The 18,585-nt window shown below is 39.0% G+C and overlaps 1 protein-coding gene across 2 annotated transcripts in view; it reads left to right on the forward strand.

Annotated features, from left to right (window-relative positions):
- eys (eyes shut homolog) overlaps positions 1-18,585 on the forward strand; it is a 167,693-nt gene that overhangs the window by 98,552 nt on the left and 50,556 nt on the right. For both annotated transcript variants that reach the window (XM_005915494.3, XM_005915497.2), the window contains exons 36-39: positions 3,059-3,209; positions 4,339-4,451; positions 4,744-5,000; positions 14,425-14,601. In XM_005915494.3, the coding sequence (XP_005915556.1) occupies positions 3,059-3,209; positions 4,339-4,451; positions 4,744-5,000; positions 14,425-14,601 (698 nt within the window). The remainder of the gene's footprint in view (positions 1-3,058; positions 3,210-4,338; positions 4,452-4,743; positions 5,001-14,424; positions 14,602-18,585) is intronic.

Below are 18,585 nucleotides of genomic sequence, written 5' to 3' on the forward strand. Positions count from 1 at the left end.
TTAGAACCAAGTATTTGAGTTGATGATTGTAATTTTTATACAATGTTGTAATTTGTTTTTCAACAATTTTTTGATTAATGTTTTGTTTCCTTTACAATATTAAACTTTAATGTATAATATTGTAAAGGAAACAAAACATCAATCAAAAAATTACTCTCTTTTTTTATTCGGGCTACTTACATTTATTTTTGGGCTACCAAAAACTGAAGAGTCCCTGCCCGAAGGGCTACCAGGGATTTTGAAATTTTGAGAGCCCTGAGATATATTTATTTTTTTAATTACTTTTGTTTCAGCGACATTAAATTTAAAAACTGTACTTTTGAGTTAAAATATATATTTATAATTTTAATAAATGACAAATTAAAAAGGCATGAACATTTTTTTTGTATCGAAAAAATATTGAACCGTGACACCAAAGTATCGAACCGAACCGAACCGTGAATTTTGTGTATCGTTGCACCCCTAATAGCAATGTCCCCAAACACGTGGCCAATGTAGTAAAACTATACCAGATAATACAAAATACAGTGGAACACTATCAGTCATGGATTGGCCTCCCCAGAGCCTGGACATTAACATTAATGAATTATTCTGTCCATCCTGACAGAGAACAGAATAAAAGGCAGCTAGCATCCAAAGAAGTGCTTTAAATGTCCTTCAAGACATCTGGTGATTTATTCCTGAGAACTACTTACAGGAATTAAAGGAGAGTTCAGGCTGTGTTGTAGAATAAAACTGGTTATATGAAATACTGATTTTCAAGTTCGTTAGAATTATACAAAAGTCTTTTTGCCTTGTATATTGCATTTCTGTAAATGTGTGCATGTTTCAATATTCTTATTAATTGTTGGACCTGAATAGAGTGGCTCAAGATTCAAGAGCCGTACTGCATGCATGGTGAAAAGAAACACATAAACCAGAACAGGCTGTAAACGCACTGCTGTTAGATGTTATGTTCAGTCAGCTCATTTTAATGTTGTTCAGTTGTATGTATTTTTGTTTCTAAAGATGTCATTATGTTGCAATTTAATGTTATATATTTTAATTGACAGGGTGCATTTACATAGACATCAACCTAGATGCATTTTAATATGTCTCTGTTTCATGCATAAGTGCATCCCCTGTTGAGAAAAGGAGTGCAATTACAATGAGAAGCTAATTAGGGCCTGGTAATATACAATTTTTCTTTGAATTGTGTGAGCACCTCAGGTGGTATTAGCTTGATACCTAGTTATTCAGTCATTCCAAGTGTGGTGGATTTTTTCCTCTTTTTTTTTTTTTTTTTTTTGAGAGAGAGAAAGGTTATAACTAAAACAGGGGGAAAATACGTAATTGGCAGGAATCACCAGACTAAGAATTTAGATTTTATTACAAATGGGCTTTCATTTTGAAGAACTAAAACAAGCATCAGAATGTGCCTATTAAAATGCATTAGTGATCACTAGCCGTGTTTTATTGGCTGTTCTAAAGTCTTCATTTGCAGTTTTTCATTACGAAAAGATTAACAAGCAAGAGCCGAGCACAAAATCAATGTTTAAATGATTTAAAGTGAGGCTGTGGCCCCTTTAGTTATATTGTTTCTAAGCCCATGTGCAGTCTTGCTGCCAGCCCTTTCCATTATATTCTGACATAAGAAAGATTGTGGTCTAGCTTCAAGACACAGAGTTTATTATGTATGAACTGGAAGCTGAAACAAAGGAGAGAGCATCTCATATCAAACCACTTTGCTGTGCATTTGAGTAGAGACTACAATGACTTTTGAGCATTTCTGACTTATAAAAAAAGTTTCAGATTGTAAGACAGAGACAGAAATTAATTTTGGGTTGGTGATTATGACTTTTTTTTTTTTTTTTTGAGATGCAAACAGATAAAAGTTGAAATACTGAATGTGACAGAGTATGGTTTACCAAATGATTTCCTGCTAGAACAATGCTGAGTGGGAAAGTTGCCTCATGTTTTTTTTTTTTTTGGCGGGGGGTTGGCAGAAAGCAGCACTGCTCTAAATATAAAAGAGACCAGTCAGGTTTGAGAGGCTACAGGGCTCCACCCTTCTTTCTTTCCTACAAGAAAAATACAGCAGCAGTAGAAATCAATCATAATGTTCGGTACCAACCCCTTGAGACACTGCAAGAAAGAGAGCTGTCATAACTAGAGGGTTGGGAGTGTGGAAAAATAGTTTCTGGTGTCACAAAGCAAATTCTCTGTAATTGTCTGATGGCTGAGTCCGTCCATCTTTGTCTGATTTGACCCACAGCTACACCACCACGGCCATCCTCAACGTCACCGCCTAACTCATTATAGACTTTTAATATATCTTCCCGTCAAAGACGCTTTTCAATATGTTAAATAGAAACCCAGTGGGGCTGACTTCTCAAGGACAGTGAACACCGTGCCCTCTGGCTGCTGGCCAGGCCGCTCTGGCAGACTGCTTCTAAATTAACCGCTTCTCCATGCTGGCTCTGGAGGAAGGACTTATGCAGCTCGGAGTTAGTGCCCCGAGTGTTTAGCCGGCATATGCAACAGCCTGCAAAGTACAGGCTTAACAAATCAGACTAGATTGCTTCGTGGGCCTTCTAACTTCCACTTAGGGAACAAGGAGTATCAGGAGACGCAGTAGAGGGGACTGTGCATCTGTGGCCTGAGTACCCTCAAGCTGCAGTTGGTTAGTCCAGAATCTGCACTTAGGTAATTATCTGCTCTCCCCTGTTGTTGCAGAGTGGAGAATTGGTTTTTGAAATCTATGAATGGCTGTGGGGTGGATCCAAAATAGTTGTGTGGAGACTCGCACTTACATAGGACACCTCGACAAAAACAAAATGGAGTTCAAAATGTCATTAGTGAGAAGATTTTTACCATTGGCATTAACTGAAATTAGTGGAAGATATGCTAATTATCTACCATAGTACCACAGCATACAAGAAAATAACATCTAACTTCTATACAGATAATGCACAATGTTTGATTTGTTTACAACATTAATACAAAACACATTTTTTAACACGTAGTGTACCTCTGTTTCTTATACATTTTGATCTGATGTGTTCATACTGTTCTACAGACAACGCCTGGCACCTTGTGAAGCAGAGCTCACTCTTTCTGGCCATGAGAAAATTAAAAGTACTGCAAGCAATTACTGGTTGGGACACATGATCCAAAGAACGAACAATGTCTTCACAGGGGGGTTGCCACAACAGTTTGTTCCCAGTCAGGTACAACTTATAATTACTATACACCTATCCACACATGGGTCTGGGTCATGAGGGCAGCAGTCAAAACAGAGAAGTCCAGGCCACTCTCCATGGCCACTTCTTCCAGCACTTCAGGGGGAAACTGAGACCCAGTGAGAGATATAATTTCTCTAATGTCCTGGGTCTGCCCCAGGGTCTCTTCCTGTTGAGACCTGCCTGAAAAACTCCACTTAGCAGGTGCACAGGAGACATCCTAGTCTGATGCCTGAACCACCTCAACTAGCTTGTTATAATGTAGAAATGTAACTGCTATATTCTGAATCCCTTCTGAATGGCCAGGCCCTTTACCCTGTCTCTAAGGATAAGCCCAGACATATTAGGGAGGAAGCTCTCACTATCGTTTACTGGGACAGAATAGCCCACAACAATGAGTCAGATGAATTACACTCCCAGAGCTAAGGGATATGGTCATATACCATTTCTAAGTCTGCAAAGCACATTTAGAGTGGTTAGGAAAGCTCCTGTGCACCCTTAAGTGTTCTTGGGAAGGTCAAGAGCTGGTCTACTGTCTCACAACTTGGTCAAACCTGAGGTTTGACTAACAGGTGGACTCTCTTCTCATTACTCTTCCATAGACTTTAACAGGGAAGCTGAGGTGTGGGATCTCCCTGAAGTTGGAGCATACCCTCTGGTTCTTATTCTTGGAAAACGGGTACCAAAATCTCTAGTTTCCCAATCCAGATGCACTGTCCCTGACTTCCATGCAATGCTGCGGGGGCATGCCAACCAAAACAACTCTGACTTCTGCCTCAGTAATGGCCAAGCCGTTCCTAAGTCCCTGCTTCCTTCACAGACATGTCAGTGGAGTTAGGGAGATCCTCAATATATTCCTTCCACTGCCTAACTGGGTCAGTAGCATTCATTGCATATAATGTGAGCAGAGCTCTGCTTCTCCTTTCTGGGAGTCTGACAGTTTTTCAAAAGTCTTGTTCCATGACCATACCAAGGTCCTCAGTGAGGTGAGGCAAGGCTCCAGGGCCTGATCCCACATAACAATTTTTTTTTTGTTTGTTTGTTTGTTTTTTTTAACTTACTGCTTGTTAAAGATTCTGAGTAAAATTAATTCTCTGCATGTGATATATTTTTTAAGAAAGCAGAACCTTTCCACAACTACACTGGTTGTCTTGAAGTCATTGAAATTAATAAACTGAGGAGCTTCTACACATCGGATGCGATTGCTGGCAGCAACATAGCTCGATGCAGGTAAAGTCTCTGCATTTTTTGGTTTTTATTGCTAAAAACACTGTACTCACTTTTCCAAGGTGCATTACACTTTGTCCGAAGCCAGGGGGAAACTGACTAGTAATCATGACAAATAATACTTGAATTCTCTACTTCTTTCTGGGATTGCAGTCAAAAATATGTCTATTTGTTAAATGACTGCGCCTCTTATTTACTGAGTAATTTCACTTAATTCAAATCAGAATTTTTTAAAGCCTGTATAATTTATGTCAGATTGGCTTTTGGCCACTCAAACTTTTGATCAATCTTCCAGATTCACTGTGCATGCCATACAAGCCTCCACAACAAGTTCCTCAAGTCTGGAAGCTCAATCACCTACCTTTGACATAGTGTTTGCAACAACGTTTGCAGTTCCCACACAAGCGCCAGAACATCCAATGAACGAACCTCAAGTTTGCCGCGACAGTCTTTGCCACAACGGAGGGACGTGCCTTCAGCTGCAGCCGCCTGGTGAAGCTCAGCTTTCTTGTCACTGTCCGCTTCATTTCACTGGAACGTTTTGTGAAAAAGGTAGGCTTTTGCATTCACCTGGTGGTGTTTACGCTACATTCATATACACAATACATAGACCACACACAGGCTGTACAAAGCTTAAAAACCTACTGTACTGTGACCTCTACAGTGGAATCATCAAGAGACAGCCAACAAATTATGTTGGTTAATATATGCTGAGCCTCTTTGGCTAATAGGTTTCACTATGAGGGAGAATAGTCGGTTGCATTAGGAATTTTGAGTGATGTGAATTATTCAGTATATGATTAATGAAATGAAAGATCTATATAAGCAGCTCAAACCATTGGTGTGCTTCTAAGTTCACCCCTAGAACACGCTGAGAATGAGAATGTGACCTTGCAGCACTTGTTCAACATTCAGCTGAAGCGTTCACGTCTGTCCCAACCAAAAAATATTTATTTTGTACCAAACACTCCGAGACTAATACTAGGGAGACGGTAGTACTACACGCACATACCAAGGAGCTGTTCCTTTGCAGATTCCTTCACAGTTCTCTTGATGTACCTCCTGACATCCCTCTGTTGCCATGCATGATATCCTGAAAGTGTAAAATAATAAATAAATAAATGCTTCCTGTATTTTGCCATTGTAGTCAGTTCCTGTCAGGGATAACAGAAGTAACACTAGAATGTGTGAGTTAATAGTTTGTGTACTTGATAACGCAAGCCAAGCTGCTGAGAGAAATCTCAAATTCTGTGTTGTGATAGCAGTGTGCAGTGCAGCTACAATATATGATTAACATTTCAACACGGATTAAAAGAGTATTGTACTTCTAATATGAATTAAACATGTTGATGGCTAATTACATTTGTTAAATTAACTGTGGTATGTTTGACCTGTTTCTTGTTACAATATGGTGGGCAATTAAAGTTAACGTAATGAGGACTGGAAATCAAATGGTATCAATTTAGCCTCTTTCTATCAGTGGCTGTCCTTTCAGAACCAAGAAAACAGGAGCATAAGTATAAGGAGTGCTGGTTCCTTGGATGATTTCTACCTATAGTAGAAAAACAATGTTTATTTTGAGGCAAGAGAGCATATGACTAGTAATTTGTGGGGCTCCAACATCGTTGCCTGAAATAGGTGGAACCTGTTGCACATTCGTTTTAAGCCGTAAATCACTGCATCCCCTTATCAATTAGTCCCATCCACTCTAAGATATTAGTGGAAAACAAAGCAGGCAAACATAAAAGTTCTATTAAAAAATAAATAAAGAGTAGTAGTTAAATATGTTACCTGAAAACTTTCTTTACTATTTATTGATGATAGAAGATGTTTTAAAATTTGTGGGTGAAATGTCAAATCATGATATGGGAACTAGCAACTACAGTGCTAACAGTAGCTTAGTTAGCTAACAACAGTCGATAAGAATCTTCCTGTAAAGCCTATTATTTCCTTATGTAAAATCACAGTGATAAACAAAAAGAAAACTGAAGCCTTTCTTTGTCCATTTCTGCCTAATCTCTTGTTTTAAAAATAACAACAGATAAATTTTGAGTGTTAAACCTGCCACTCTTATTGTTTGAGCTGCAGGTGCCATGTGCAAGAACAGGTGGCTAGACAGGGAAAGGGAGAGGACACAGTCAACATTCAGTTGTGAGTAGGGTTGCCAACTCCCTGAAAAATAAATAAGGGACACCTCGTGGCCAGGGCCGGGCAACCCAGTTGTCTTCACCCTTCCCAGTGTGGTAGCTCTTTTTTTTGTGTGTGAAATTATTTTTTAACCATTTGACTTGAATTTGATTTAAGCAGATGCATATTCTTTGTGATATGACCATATGGGAAACAAATGATCATTTAGCCATTTATTTTTAGCTCAAAATGACAACATTAACACAGTAAAACAGGTCTCTTTCTTAAACAGAAGCCTGTCATGCTTAACTTTTGAGAATATAAGTAAATCTTTCTTTAAAAGAACTCTGTCCTGCTTAACTTAAAATTATATAAATTAATAGAAAAGCAATAGAACAAAAATTCTTGTAACAGTGCACATATAGTGCATTTAGTACAATTGGCTTCAGTTGAGGTATTATTTCAGCTTTTCTAATGCTAATCAGCTGCTCCTGTTTGTAAACCCGCTTGTTCCCATGATTACGCATCATAACTCATCATCATTATTCATCTATGTATTACTTTTATGTATTAGTCATCTATTTGTTGTAATCATCTATCCTTGCAGTTGTTTATTACACAAAATAAATTATATTATCACACTTCTGGCCACATAGCGCTGATATTCACTGCACATGCCCATATTAACCTTAACCAGAGGGTTTAAAAACAAACCAGTGTTTACATACCATATCTGCTTCTGCCGTGGCCTGGTGGACAAAAAATTGGTTAAGGGTTCCCCGAGCTTTCACGCCCCTCATGTTCTTCATGTGCCCACCACTAGAAGCATGCGCCGGCACACAGTGCAGTGCGCTTTATAGGTGTTATCGTGCACTTTTCCAGCCAGGTGTTTTCCTTTTCCCATTCCTCCCTGTACTTGCAGCCTTTTTTTCTTTCTCTGAGGGGAACAAACATTGCTGCTCTAATGCTGGGCTCACACTGTGCGATTTTTGGCCCATTTTGAGACGATTTTTGAGTCGTGCGACCGAATTGGTGATCGGCCCGATTTTGGCCTTCATCGTGCATCGTGTAGTATACGTGGGGTAACGAGAAGCGATTAACACCTCACGACCAGCTCCCGATCATCAATCGCTCGTGAGGGTGTCACCACAGCCGCTCACACTGCTCACGCGCAAACACGTAAACGTCGGTGAAAAAGATGATCTGGACACAAGCGATGGAGGCACAACTTGTAGAACTTTGGAAAGCTCATCCGAGCCTTTTCGATGTGGCATCACAAAATTATCACGACCACAGCAACCGTGAAAATAGTTGGATTTACACTGCTGCTTAATCACAGCTGCCTGATCAATGTTTTTTATTAGCAATTTAGCAAAGTTGATGGTGGTGGTGTGTCTGTGTGAGTGAAAGACAGAGAGAGAGAGAGAGAGAGAGAGAGAGTGAGCAACAGATTTTCTGTTATAACCTTCATTTTATGGAGGCACAGTGTGAGCACTCAGGTCGCATCAGAGCATCGGGTGGTATAGTGTGAGACCTGCATCGTGACCTACCAACTTCTAACCCCTGCGAGTCAATCGTGCAGTTTGAGCAGGAGCTGAATAACGTGACTGAAAAAATCGCACAGTGTATGTCCAGCTTTAGGTGTACTGTCGTCCGAGACTTGCACCGCAGTGTCGGCGTTTGTTTCCGTGTTGGCCATGCTTCTTGTTGTGGTCATCTGTTGTCTTCCGGTATTTTCTCTGCAAGCGGCCTTTCCTCGACCAATGAGATGAGCGGTAATCTGAATTGTCATACTCAAATTGTCATAAGTGTGCTGTCAGCTCATTGATCACAAAGCAGGAGAGGGGCTGGGAATTATGTTTTCAAACAAAGCGTTAATTCCATTAACATTTATAGACTACTTTTGATTCTCACTGTATTACGGGACAAAGTGCGTCCCTTATTAGCTCAATACGGGACGTGTACTTTTGTTTCTAAATACGGGACGATTCCGTTTTTTAAGGGACAGTTGGCAACCCTAGTTGTAAGTAATACCAAAAGCAATGTTCTGCTGGATGAAAATAAAAACAATTTCAAAAGGTAATCTAAGCCATCAGTTGTGAATCGTTTTCAATTTTTGCTTATTTGTGTCCATGTGAGAAGATATTACTTGTTCTGAGAAACTCAGTTCTCTGACAGTTTGAATGCTCTCTGTGTGGGCTTTAACTAAATTAGGATCTTTTGATAACAGAAGCCACTAAATGTGATACGTGCAGAGAAAATTTTTAGAGATTTACATTCTTCTTCGTGCTAAAGTTGTTCCGAAAACAGTGTTAGGTTTGCGTTCACCTCTGCAACCTTTGTAAATGACTAAATCAGATGGCATAATCTTATGTTCATGAAACATGTGGAATCCTGACAGAACGCTGCTCAAAGCTAATATTAACAGGCATTAATGTGGCAGGAGCAGCCTGTATGCACCTGGCACCCTGATTTGACACATCTGCCATGTGTTCTCAAAATGCTAATTTACAGGTGTTTAAGTAATCAACTGAAATATTATGTTTCTCTCCAGGCGCTGTAACAAAAGTGATGCTATTTTTAAGGCTTCACACTGATTCAATTTTCCCGTGGGAGAGCGCTATGTCGAGGAAAGCGGTGCCCCCCCTTTGCTCGCATGACAGAGATGCTTCTTTGTTAAGCCGGTTATTAAAGATCCTTTGGCCAGCGTCTAAACAGCCTGTAGAGATCAGAGAATATGATTCATTCATTGACTCATTTGTTCTTTCAACCATTTCAAGTTCAGGAAAAAAAAATAAGTGTCACAAAATATCATCATTTGTAGCTGCTGCACATGAGCAAGCTTAAGGCTGACTTCAGTACCGTAATTGGAAATGAACCCTGATAAATCAAGCTTGCATTATGACATGACATGATTGTTACATATTATATGTAATAAATTCCCACCATGATAAAATATATCCACTGTTATGTTAGAGCTGATGATACAGTCTCACGATCACAGGTTGTGCCCTCAGCCTTTCCCTTTCAAGCAGTGAGTTCCTGCTTATTCCTCAACTTGTCATAAACTTTTCCTTTAAATATCAGCAGTGGCCTTTTGGTGTCATTTCTGCTGAGTTTGTGAAATTGCACCTCCTCAAAAGCAGTCTAGTCTCTCAGGTTTAACAGAGCGCAGTCTCATGTGGGCACTCATCGTATGATGTGCTTTGCAAGACTAGTTCTTCGCCCGCAGACAGACTCCCGGGGCTGTTTACATGCTGACAAAGTCTGTGCATGTGAATTGCTGCAGCATCTTTGCTAGGTGACAACCTTGTCTTCACATCTTGTTGAATTAAGTAATGGGCACAAGAGAACAGTGGAGCAAGTCACCCCTGCTCTCAGTTAATTATAGACACGTCATACCGCATAGTGACTAATGATGTGGACTTGTTTGTGTCCTAGATGAAACGCTGACATGTCATACTTCACATATCCAAAAATAATAATAATAATAATAACAACAACCAGGAAGTATTGTGTTACCAACAGTTAAGAATGAATCATGACACGAGAGTGGCTAATTTCATCTGAGCCATAGTTTTTGCCTACTTAGCCATGTAAGACTGAAGTAATACAGTGAAGTTAAAGAGTCCCAGTGCTCTGTCTCAGTAAATTGAGACAGTAGCTTTTCTTTGTAATGGCAATAGATTTATTCAGTGTGGGGGAAAAAACAAACATACTGTTTGAAATTACACTTATTTTTCTTAAGGCACCCCATGCTGATCATCATCTGTTTTGTAAGTGGATGGTTCATTAAATGTGTTCCAGAAATATACTTTTTTACTCTAAAAGAAAAGGAGCAGGAAGAAAAATAAGGAAATGAAGGAAACCAAAATCTATATTGTTATCATTCATAATCCACCCTTTTGCTTTTCATTCCTTAAATTATTTTCCAAATGATTATTTTTCTGTAATAATTATGGTACTTTTAATAGATCATAAGTGCCTTTTTTTTTTATAATGAATGTGTGTGTGAATGGGTGGATGACTGGACGTGTAAAGCGCTTTGGGGTCCTTAGGGACTAGTAAAGCACTATATAAATACAGGCCATTTACCATTTACTTACTGTATTTATGTATGTACTATATGTATACTTGGTCACAGCTCCATTAGAACTGCAACCACAACTACACGTGTTAGCAGTCAACAAAGAAATGTGGCTCTACATTTGCAGCCAGCACACATCTCTTTTATCACAAAATTGATAAAATGCTATATAATCACGACTATGACCAAAAACATCGGAGTCAGCTTTAGTCTGAATCATATGAGCAGTTCCTACTTAAGGAGCTTGAGTGCATTCACTTATGTTTGGCCCTGGAAGTGCTCCGCTGGTAGGATGTACCATAATCCAGGCTAGTGTTTTTGGTTCAGTGAGTGTTCGATATTACATAGCCACCCATCACATGGTTTTGTCAAGATAAAAGCAGTCCAGCTGAGTATATCAGAGTTTTAAGGTATGATAAATTGTCTCTTCAGAGAAGGCACAGTAGGTAGTAGACCTCAGCAAAGACTTTCTATCAAGCATGCAAGAAATCACTTAAAAGACACTACAAAAATTATACACACACACACCATCATGGAGTAAATGGTTGAAAGAAGAAGATATAAAAGGTGAAACCATTATTCAGGCTTGGTGTGTATTGATCATGACCTCCTGCTTTTAGCTCATTGAGTTCTGTCTTTGCTTCTCGGGAATCTGAAGCCATGGTTTTGGATGTTGGCCAGAAATGAATAATACAATGAAAGTTGAGTTTTTTTTCAATTGAGTCCTTAACTACTTTTGTTTAACCACAACATCAGTCCAAGAAGCTTTTTCATTTCATTTTTGTTTTTCCCTAAAGTGCCTTTTTATGTATCTATCTGCATCTTTTTAGATCTTTTCCTTTGACCTTATCCAGTCCAAACAATCTTGCTAATTATACTGATTTTATTTATAACAGTAACAAATATATTTGTTAGAAAATCATCTTATAAAATGCCAAATGTGCCACCATGGAGATGATATTATCAGAAAGTGGGAACCTTGTCTATAAATGTAGTTGGGAGAAATAACAAACCATTAAAAAAAATGAAAAGACATTGTGGTGAACCTTTCCTGCTTTTGTTTCCGTTTCGTGTTTGACATTAATTGGACCTGATAAGGGGTTGTCAGATTCCTGCTTTGCCAACTCACTGGCTAGGTGCTGGCAGCTCTTTATGTGGGCATCTAGTGTGTGTTTGCTGTAATGGCTGGTGCCTTTTAAAATGAGCCAGCTCAGTCTTCCTTACTCAGAAATTGCCAACAGATATTATAGGATTGATTTATCATTTTCACCCCCAAGGAAACCACGCCTTCCACAACAAAAGCAACACAATTTTTGTTTTCTCTTTCTGTGTAATTTGAAGCATTGGCTGTCATGTCTGCTCCACATAATTCTATGTGCAACTCGGAGGATTCGTGTGCTCTGGTTGGTCAGGAAATCAGCGAGGGTAGGAAAGTGTCTGAGCGGCTCTTCAGTCCAAGCAAAGTAAAAAAAAAAAAGGAATATAACTATGTGAAAAATGATATGACGGGAAACTCATCTCTGGTGTTGGTCTAGCGACTAATCATTAAACTGGACCAAGTCAGTGTCCCATGGGCCCCCGGGCCACTGGACAGTCCTTATTGTCAAACCCTGCAATTCACCTTGGTGATATTTTCACTTACTGTACGACTTGAATCCTTTTCCTAGGCTCATTAAGGCCATTTTCAGAATGCCCTGTTGACACGAATGACTGATACAGAGGAATTGCGTTATCCCTGTTGCCATGAGTGAACCCACTAACAATGCATTAGCTGTCCAAGAGTAGTTCCTGACTCACAAATCAAGCAGCCCAACAGTAATTTTTGAAAAAGAGCTGCAGCCAGTTACACAAACCAGTAGCAGGCTACAATACGCTGCATAAATGTGACCACAGGAGAATGCATTTTCTCAAAACCTTGAAACAATACTGCATAATGTGAGTAAGGCTGAGCACATATAAAAGACAATGTTTGCTGCAGGAAAACATTAGATATCGGATTAACCTTTAACCTGATTTTAAATAAGCGTGTAGTGTCACAGAGCTGTGGTAAGGTATACATGTCTATAAGCACATTACTTGAATAACATCTGTGGTTGGTCAAAAATCCTCAAATTTTTCATATAAAAGATAAAAACATAAGGCCTGTACCTCCTCTGGTGCTGTCACACTAGAGTAAAGTAAGAATGGCAATCTCCTTGCTACAACTAAAAATCAAGGTTTGCTAACTTTTGCGTCCTGTGACCAAGTGGTTGCCCGGTGGGAGGCAAACTGTCTCCAAAAAGAATGGGGAAGGTTTGCAAATGATATTTCATAAACATGGACAGATTCCAACATGCTGCAATCAACTAGATTCAGTTCAACTTGTCTGCCATGTATCTCTTTACTGATGAAATCACTGTTCATCAGCAACTACTGTTTGTGGAACGATTTCTACATTCTTGTTTCAGATATGTGAGTATGTGGCTGGACTCTGAATTTCAGTAGTTAATATGAATTTTTGTGTATGTTAAAGGCAGCAGATTTGCAACAGATGGCAAAAGATTTACGATATTTGCCAATTTACTTCAGTTAATCGTGTATTATCACAAACAGATTGCACGTAATTGCCAACATGATTCCATTCAGTCACAAACAGCAGACGTACTCTGCCTTATTGCCATTTTATCGCTTTCTTAACATATCATAATCGTTTTGAAGATGGCAGCTGACTGCGAGTGGTAACATTTCTGGTCCCCATCTTGAAAGCAACCATGTCAAACGAGATGAGATCGCAAGCTCGTTGCACACAGTCGTAGTAATTCTGTTCATGTCACGGTCTCCAACCTCTGCTTTCCCTGTAGCATTGCAGCCAGAGACCTAACCCCTCTTATCACTGCAAGTGGTCAGAACTGTACTTTCATAAACATAGCAGGGGTTTGGCTTTTTATCGATGGAGTTCGAGAACTTTTTAACCATACCTTGTATAAGCATAAAGTTAGTCTATAATATCGCCTCCATTATAGGCATCCCTAGAGATTTCCTCTGCTACAACTTCATATTCTTCTTATTCCATTTCTTTTACTTTGTAGTCTGTTCTAAATATTGTCAATCATTCACATCCTACTTTAAAAATCCATTTGATCCAACATCAAAACGCAAAAAAGTGAACACTGGAGTCATGAAAGAACATTCTCATATATCATGCAATAAAAAAATATCTCTCTATTTTTTTTGTACCCAACACGTATTGTATATTATGAGCTCTCAACTTGAGAGCTGGACTGTTTTGTTAGAATCCCCTGAGCTGAAGCCAAGGTGGCCTATTTTGAATTGGCTGTCATGTACCTGAGCAGTAAGCTATCCACCAGGTGTACAAAGTCCTTTGTGTAAAGGCCAACATATCATCACAGGCTTGCGAAGTTGATGACCTGAGTGTGTACCTCCTCCACCTCTCCTTATAGTCATATCACTTTGTCATCCAATGGGAAATGACACTCTAGCACATAGCCCTGACAAGGCCCTGCTGATTCTGCACACAGATGGCTGTCTATGCTGCAAAGGCACACAGCAGCCAGTTTTTGCTCTTCTGTTTGCAAACAACAGCCCTGTAGGGCATTGCTTTTACAAGATATGTCATTCTTCATTTATATATAAGTATATTGTCTAATGGTCAATAAAGTGTGTATGAGGGTTTTTTTTTTTTGTCCAAGTAATATTACAATTCTAATTCTCTTACACCATGTAAGCTCAAAGCATCAATTTGCATCTAATGCTTGTTTCCAGATGCCACAGTATATATCCCTTCATTCAATGGAACTTCCTACTTGGAGCTACGGCCGCTTGCGTTGCTTCTCCAGCCTTCTGGTGTCAGCAATAATCGACCCGCAGGAGTCAAGGACACCCCCGTTTTTCTCTGTTTGACAGTGAAAACCCGATCCAGACAAGGAACGATCCTCTACAGTGAGTACAGTCTTTCCCATTACCAGTAAAGACCTGCAACACTGTAAAAGGAACCTTATAATAGAGTGTTTCCCCCTTAACTATATCTTTACAGGTGTAATATAAGGTGAAATAAAAGCCATCACTTCTTTTATACTGCATTGTTGTGCAACAAGATGCTAATTTATCCAATAAGTAATTCAGCTGCCATTGATGGAAATTCCTCTACTTGTATCAACATTTACACCAAAAAATGAGTTTGCTTTGTTTTCAGGAAGTTAAATCAGAGGCTCAATAGCTTATTTGTGTCATTTACATTTAAATTTAATCCAGAGCCAGCATCCTATTTGCTTAGCTGATCTTGTGCTTTCTGAAATTAACACAATTCCAATAGCCACCAACTCTAAATTTCACAAATTAGCATTTCATTAACATCTCATTTGTGCAATCTGCACAAAAACAAAGTGTACTCATGAGAAGTATACTTTGGGGTTATGTGCTGGACTATTTCTTGTCCAGATGCAATAATTTGCTTTTAAAAAGCCATTTCCTCAGAATTAAACAAAATATATATTGTCTTAGTAAACGTAAGAGGATGTGTTAACGTCTTCAGAATGCATCTCGACTCTTGGGTGATTGGCAGAAGAAGTGAAACAGGTTTATTTGCAGAAAACAGACATAGTGGCATTGATAAGAGCCTCTCAGAAGACAAGTCTATACTGCTTAATGGTTTCTGGACAAGCAGCAAAAATTCATCTGCTGTCATGCTCGTTGTCTCTTTATAGATGCTCTCGACCTCCTCTGCGGGAACGTCATGTTTTCAGAAGTTGATTACACTGACATGTTTACATAAGCTCCAGCAAACACAACTGCTCTGCAACAGTTGTTATGCCAAAGAAAACAAGAAATACGAGAGTGAATGAGAATTGCATTTGATCAGCGTTCTGTAACATATTCAAAACGTACCTAATGCTATTTTACATATAGATATTTTCTTCTTGTTTGATTGTTTCATTTTAATCACGTAAAATCTCAAGAAGGGTCTGGCCAAGACAGCAGCAAACCTAGTTACAACTATCAAACTACACAGACACAATATCCATTTCATGTATAGTGAAACAAATCAAGGGCGAAACACATCGAATCTCAAAAACAGTTTGACTGCAAATTTAGGAGCAATCACCCTGACCGAGGCTGCTATTTTCTCCATCCTTGAAATGACTTCAGTTTCCCCCCAAAGTAACCAGCTCTGACAATTTCAGGTCCTTCTGGACATTATTCCAGAGAATGTGGCAGCATATTTATTACACAAGAGATATGTAAAGAGTCTGGGCTAAAGCAATAGTCTATTGTGTTTCCCTTTCACTTTAAAACAATACATGCACTGATCAATCTCAAGTATTAATATTAAAAAAAAGCCACTGGCCTGACTTTAAATGTCACCCGGGGCATGCAGTGAGTCATCTATTGATGCAGGGAATTGTGGGATACAAATACAGCTCTTACGTTTCCAAGGCTGCAAGTAAAAGGACACAGAAACCTAGAGAGTATCTTGTGCCATAGCTGCCATTCAGTCAACGTTTAATTAGTTATGACATTTTCAGCAAATAAGTGGATTCAGCTACAACCAAATGTTAAGATAATGTGTCAGGAGCACCATGTACTTCTCAGAAGGAAACGCAAATAGTGCTCTGGTGGAGGATTACAGATAGCCTTGTCTTCTGTCGACAGCTGGGAGTTTTTTCGCTGTTACAGTGCTGATGATTGAGCTGTGAGGTAAAAGCGAACAAAGGAATCCTCATAAGGCAAGAGCTGGACACTCACACGCAGAGATAGCATTGGGATCACCCTTTATGTCCACTGTGAGCTCTACACTGTATGTCTGCCTGCTGCCAGCTCTTTTGTTCCCACACCTGTGCACACACATACACACTCTCCTTTGTTAAAGTAGAAGATTGGGATGGGTAGGCCAGGCAACCCCGAGTAGACCCTCATAACAATGGAGTATTGTTTTGGGAAGAGAAGAGTCAGTGATTTTTTATTTATTTTTTTTGAGGACTGAGAAAGCTGAGCCATGAGAACTTTAGTTAATTTACCCTGCTTTGTGTGTATTACACATCTGTTCAAAATATGTATGCATATATTAAGTATCAGCCAGCTTAGGGGTGAATCCAGAGCATGAACGCCTTGAGCTGCTCTAATAAAAAAGCATCCCACTCTGGGTCTCCGTGGACTGGCTCCTCGCTCTAAAAACTGCATCCACCTTGAGTTTAGGAGCCTCTCGTTGTTCCCGTGTTACAGCACAGCAAGTCAGGTGCAAGTGCAACAGAACTGTAACCAGCATACATTGTGTGGCGATCATGGGTAATTTATTCTATACCCACCAGCAGAAGACATCATAACATTCATCTTTCTGGTGTAACCTAGATCAACCTCTTATCGGTGACATCGTCTACAGGTCCTGGACCTATTAAACAGCTCAGTACACCTCAGGGTTAAACCGTATTTCCTCTCCTTTGATCATAATGTGGAATTTCTGGCTTGACTAACTGTAATGAGAGTGGCGAGGAGTAAATCCAGGAGTTGTTTAAAATTCAGGTGTGAAATATCCCCTCGAACCCAAAATATGTGATGCAACTGCAGAAAAGTGTATGTTAATTCATTTAACAGTCTTACATTATCACTAGGAAGTTATGCTTGTACCAGCTGACTTTTGTTATGCAGTTTAATTCTGAAAGAACTAACAGAATTATTCTTTCTGTGTGCTTTTGACACTATAGGCTATTTTGTGGGGGGGAAAGGTGGTTTTACTTTTACTATTCTTTGGGGTAATAATAGCTTGACTTTTCTTCACTGGGCTGACATTGGCCTCCCACAATGGCTACTGAGTGAATTAGCGTTGCACCAAAGACTTAAATCTTTGTATTTAAAGAGCTGTTAATTAGGCTGCACTCAGAATGTAATAGAAGTCTAAATTAGTGCTTTATATAGGGTTGGTGTATTTGAAAGGTCAGCCAGCTAAACCTTAAATAGACATAGACAATGGTAACATCAATTTAAAGACAGCTATACAGTATCCTGTCTGACACGGGCGCTTAATTACAGTGTTCAAAAATCAACCAGTCAGTAAATTAAGGAATGAAAAGTCTTTTTAAAATGACATATTCCCAATATATGTGCATTTTTATTATATGCTAAAAATCTTTCTTTATCTATAAAATCCCAATCTACATTTGGTTTGTGTTGCAGAGATTTTAGGGTATATTATTAAGGACTTTTTTAAAAATGTCAAATGATAGGTTTGAGAATAGAATAGCGGAATAATTGCAAAGCAAAGCCATTAGTATGCTCCCCCATACTTGAAGTAATGGTTTGAATTTTGATTTTTTTTTCTTTTCTGTTTGAAAAACCGAATATTACATGGATAAAAAGAATATAGCTTCAGGGAGCTTTTTTTTCTGCCCGAGAAAAGCTTTTCATAATATGACTGAGAATGCATTTGCATCTGTCATAAGTCATAAGCTATTTTATATACAAAGCTATGCATTACAAACTACACAGTTTAATGCAAGTTGTTGCCTGAGTTCTCTAATTAGTATTTTTCCCGTACTATATGCAGAACAATAACAGGAAACACTTATATTATAATTACTTAAATCAGGACTCTGTAACACAATTTATCTTTATTCTTAAGGAATAAAGACAACGACGTGATTTGAAAGAATGTGGTTTCAAAGGTTGTACAGTAACACCCCCTTTGTAGTTGTCAGATGTGACTTGACGTCAAGATAGCAGTATTGTCTCACTTCCACCCTGGCATAAGTCGCCTCATATATTCACTGCCACCAGTTGTCTAGCTGTGTGGATCATAAGTTATACCAGTCTAAGCCTTTGCAGATTTATACTATAGATCAGTTTGAAAAACTGACTGCTGTTTCAACCTGATGTCATCTTTATTCCAAACCAGCTTTCACCACACTCAATTGTAGACGTGAACACGGCTGT

This window comes from Haplochromis burtoni, unplaced genomic scaffold, assembly GCF_018398535.1.
Source record: "Haplochromis burtoni strain Fernald_Lab_line unplaced genomic scaffold, NCSU_Asbu1 Contig_12, whole genome shotgun sequence".
NCBI lineage: Eukaryota > Metazoa > Chordata > Actinopteri > Cichliformes > Cichlidae > Haplochromis > Haplochromis burtoni.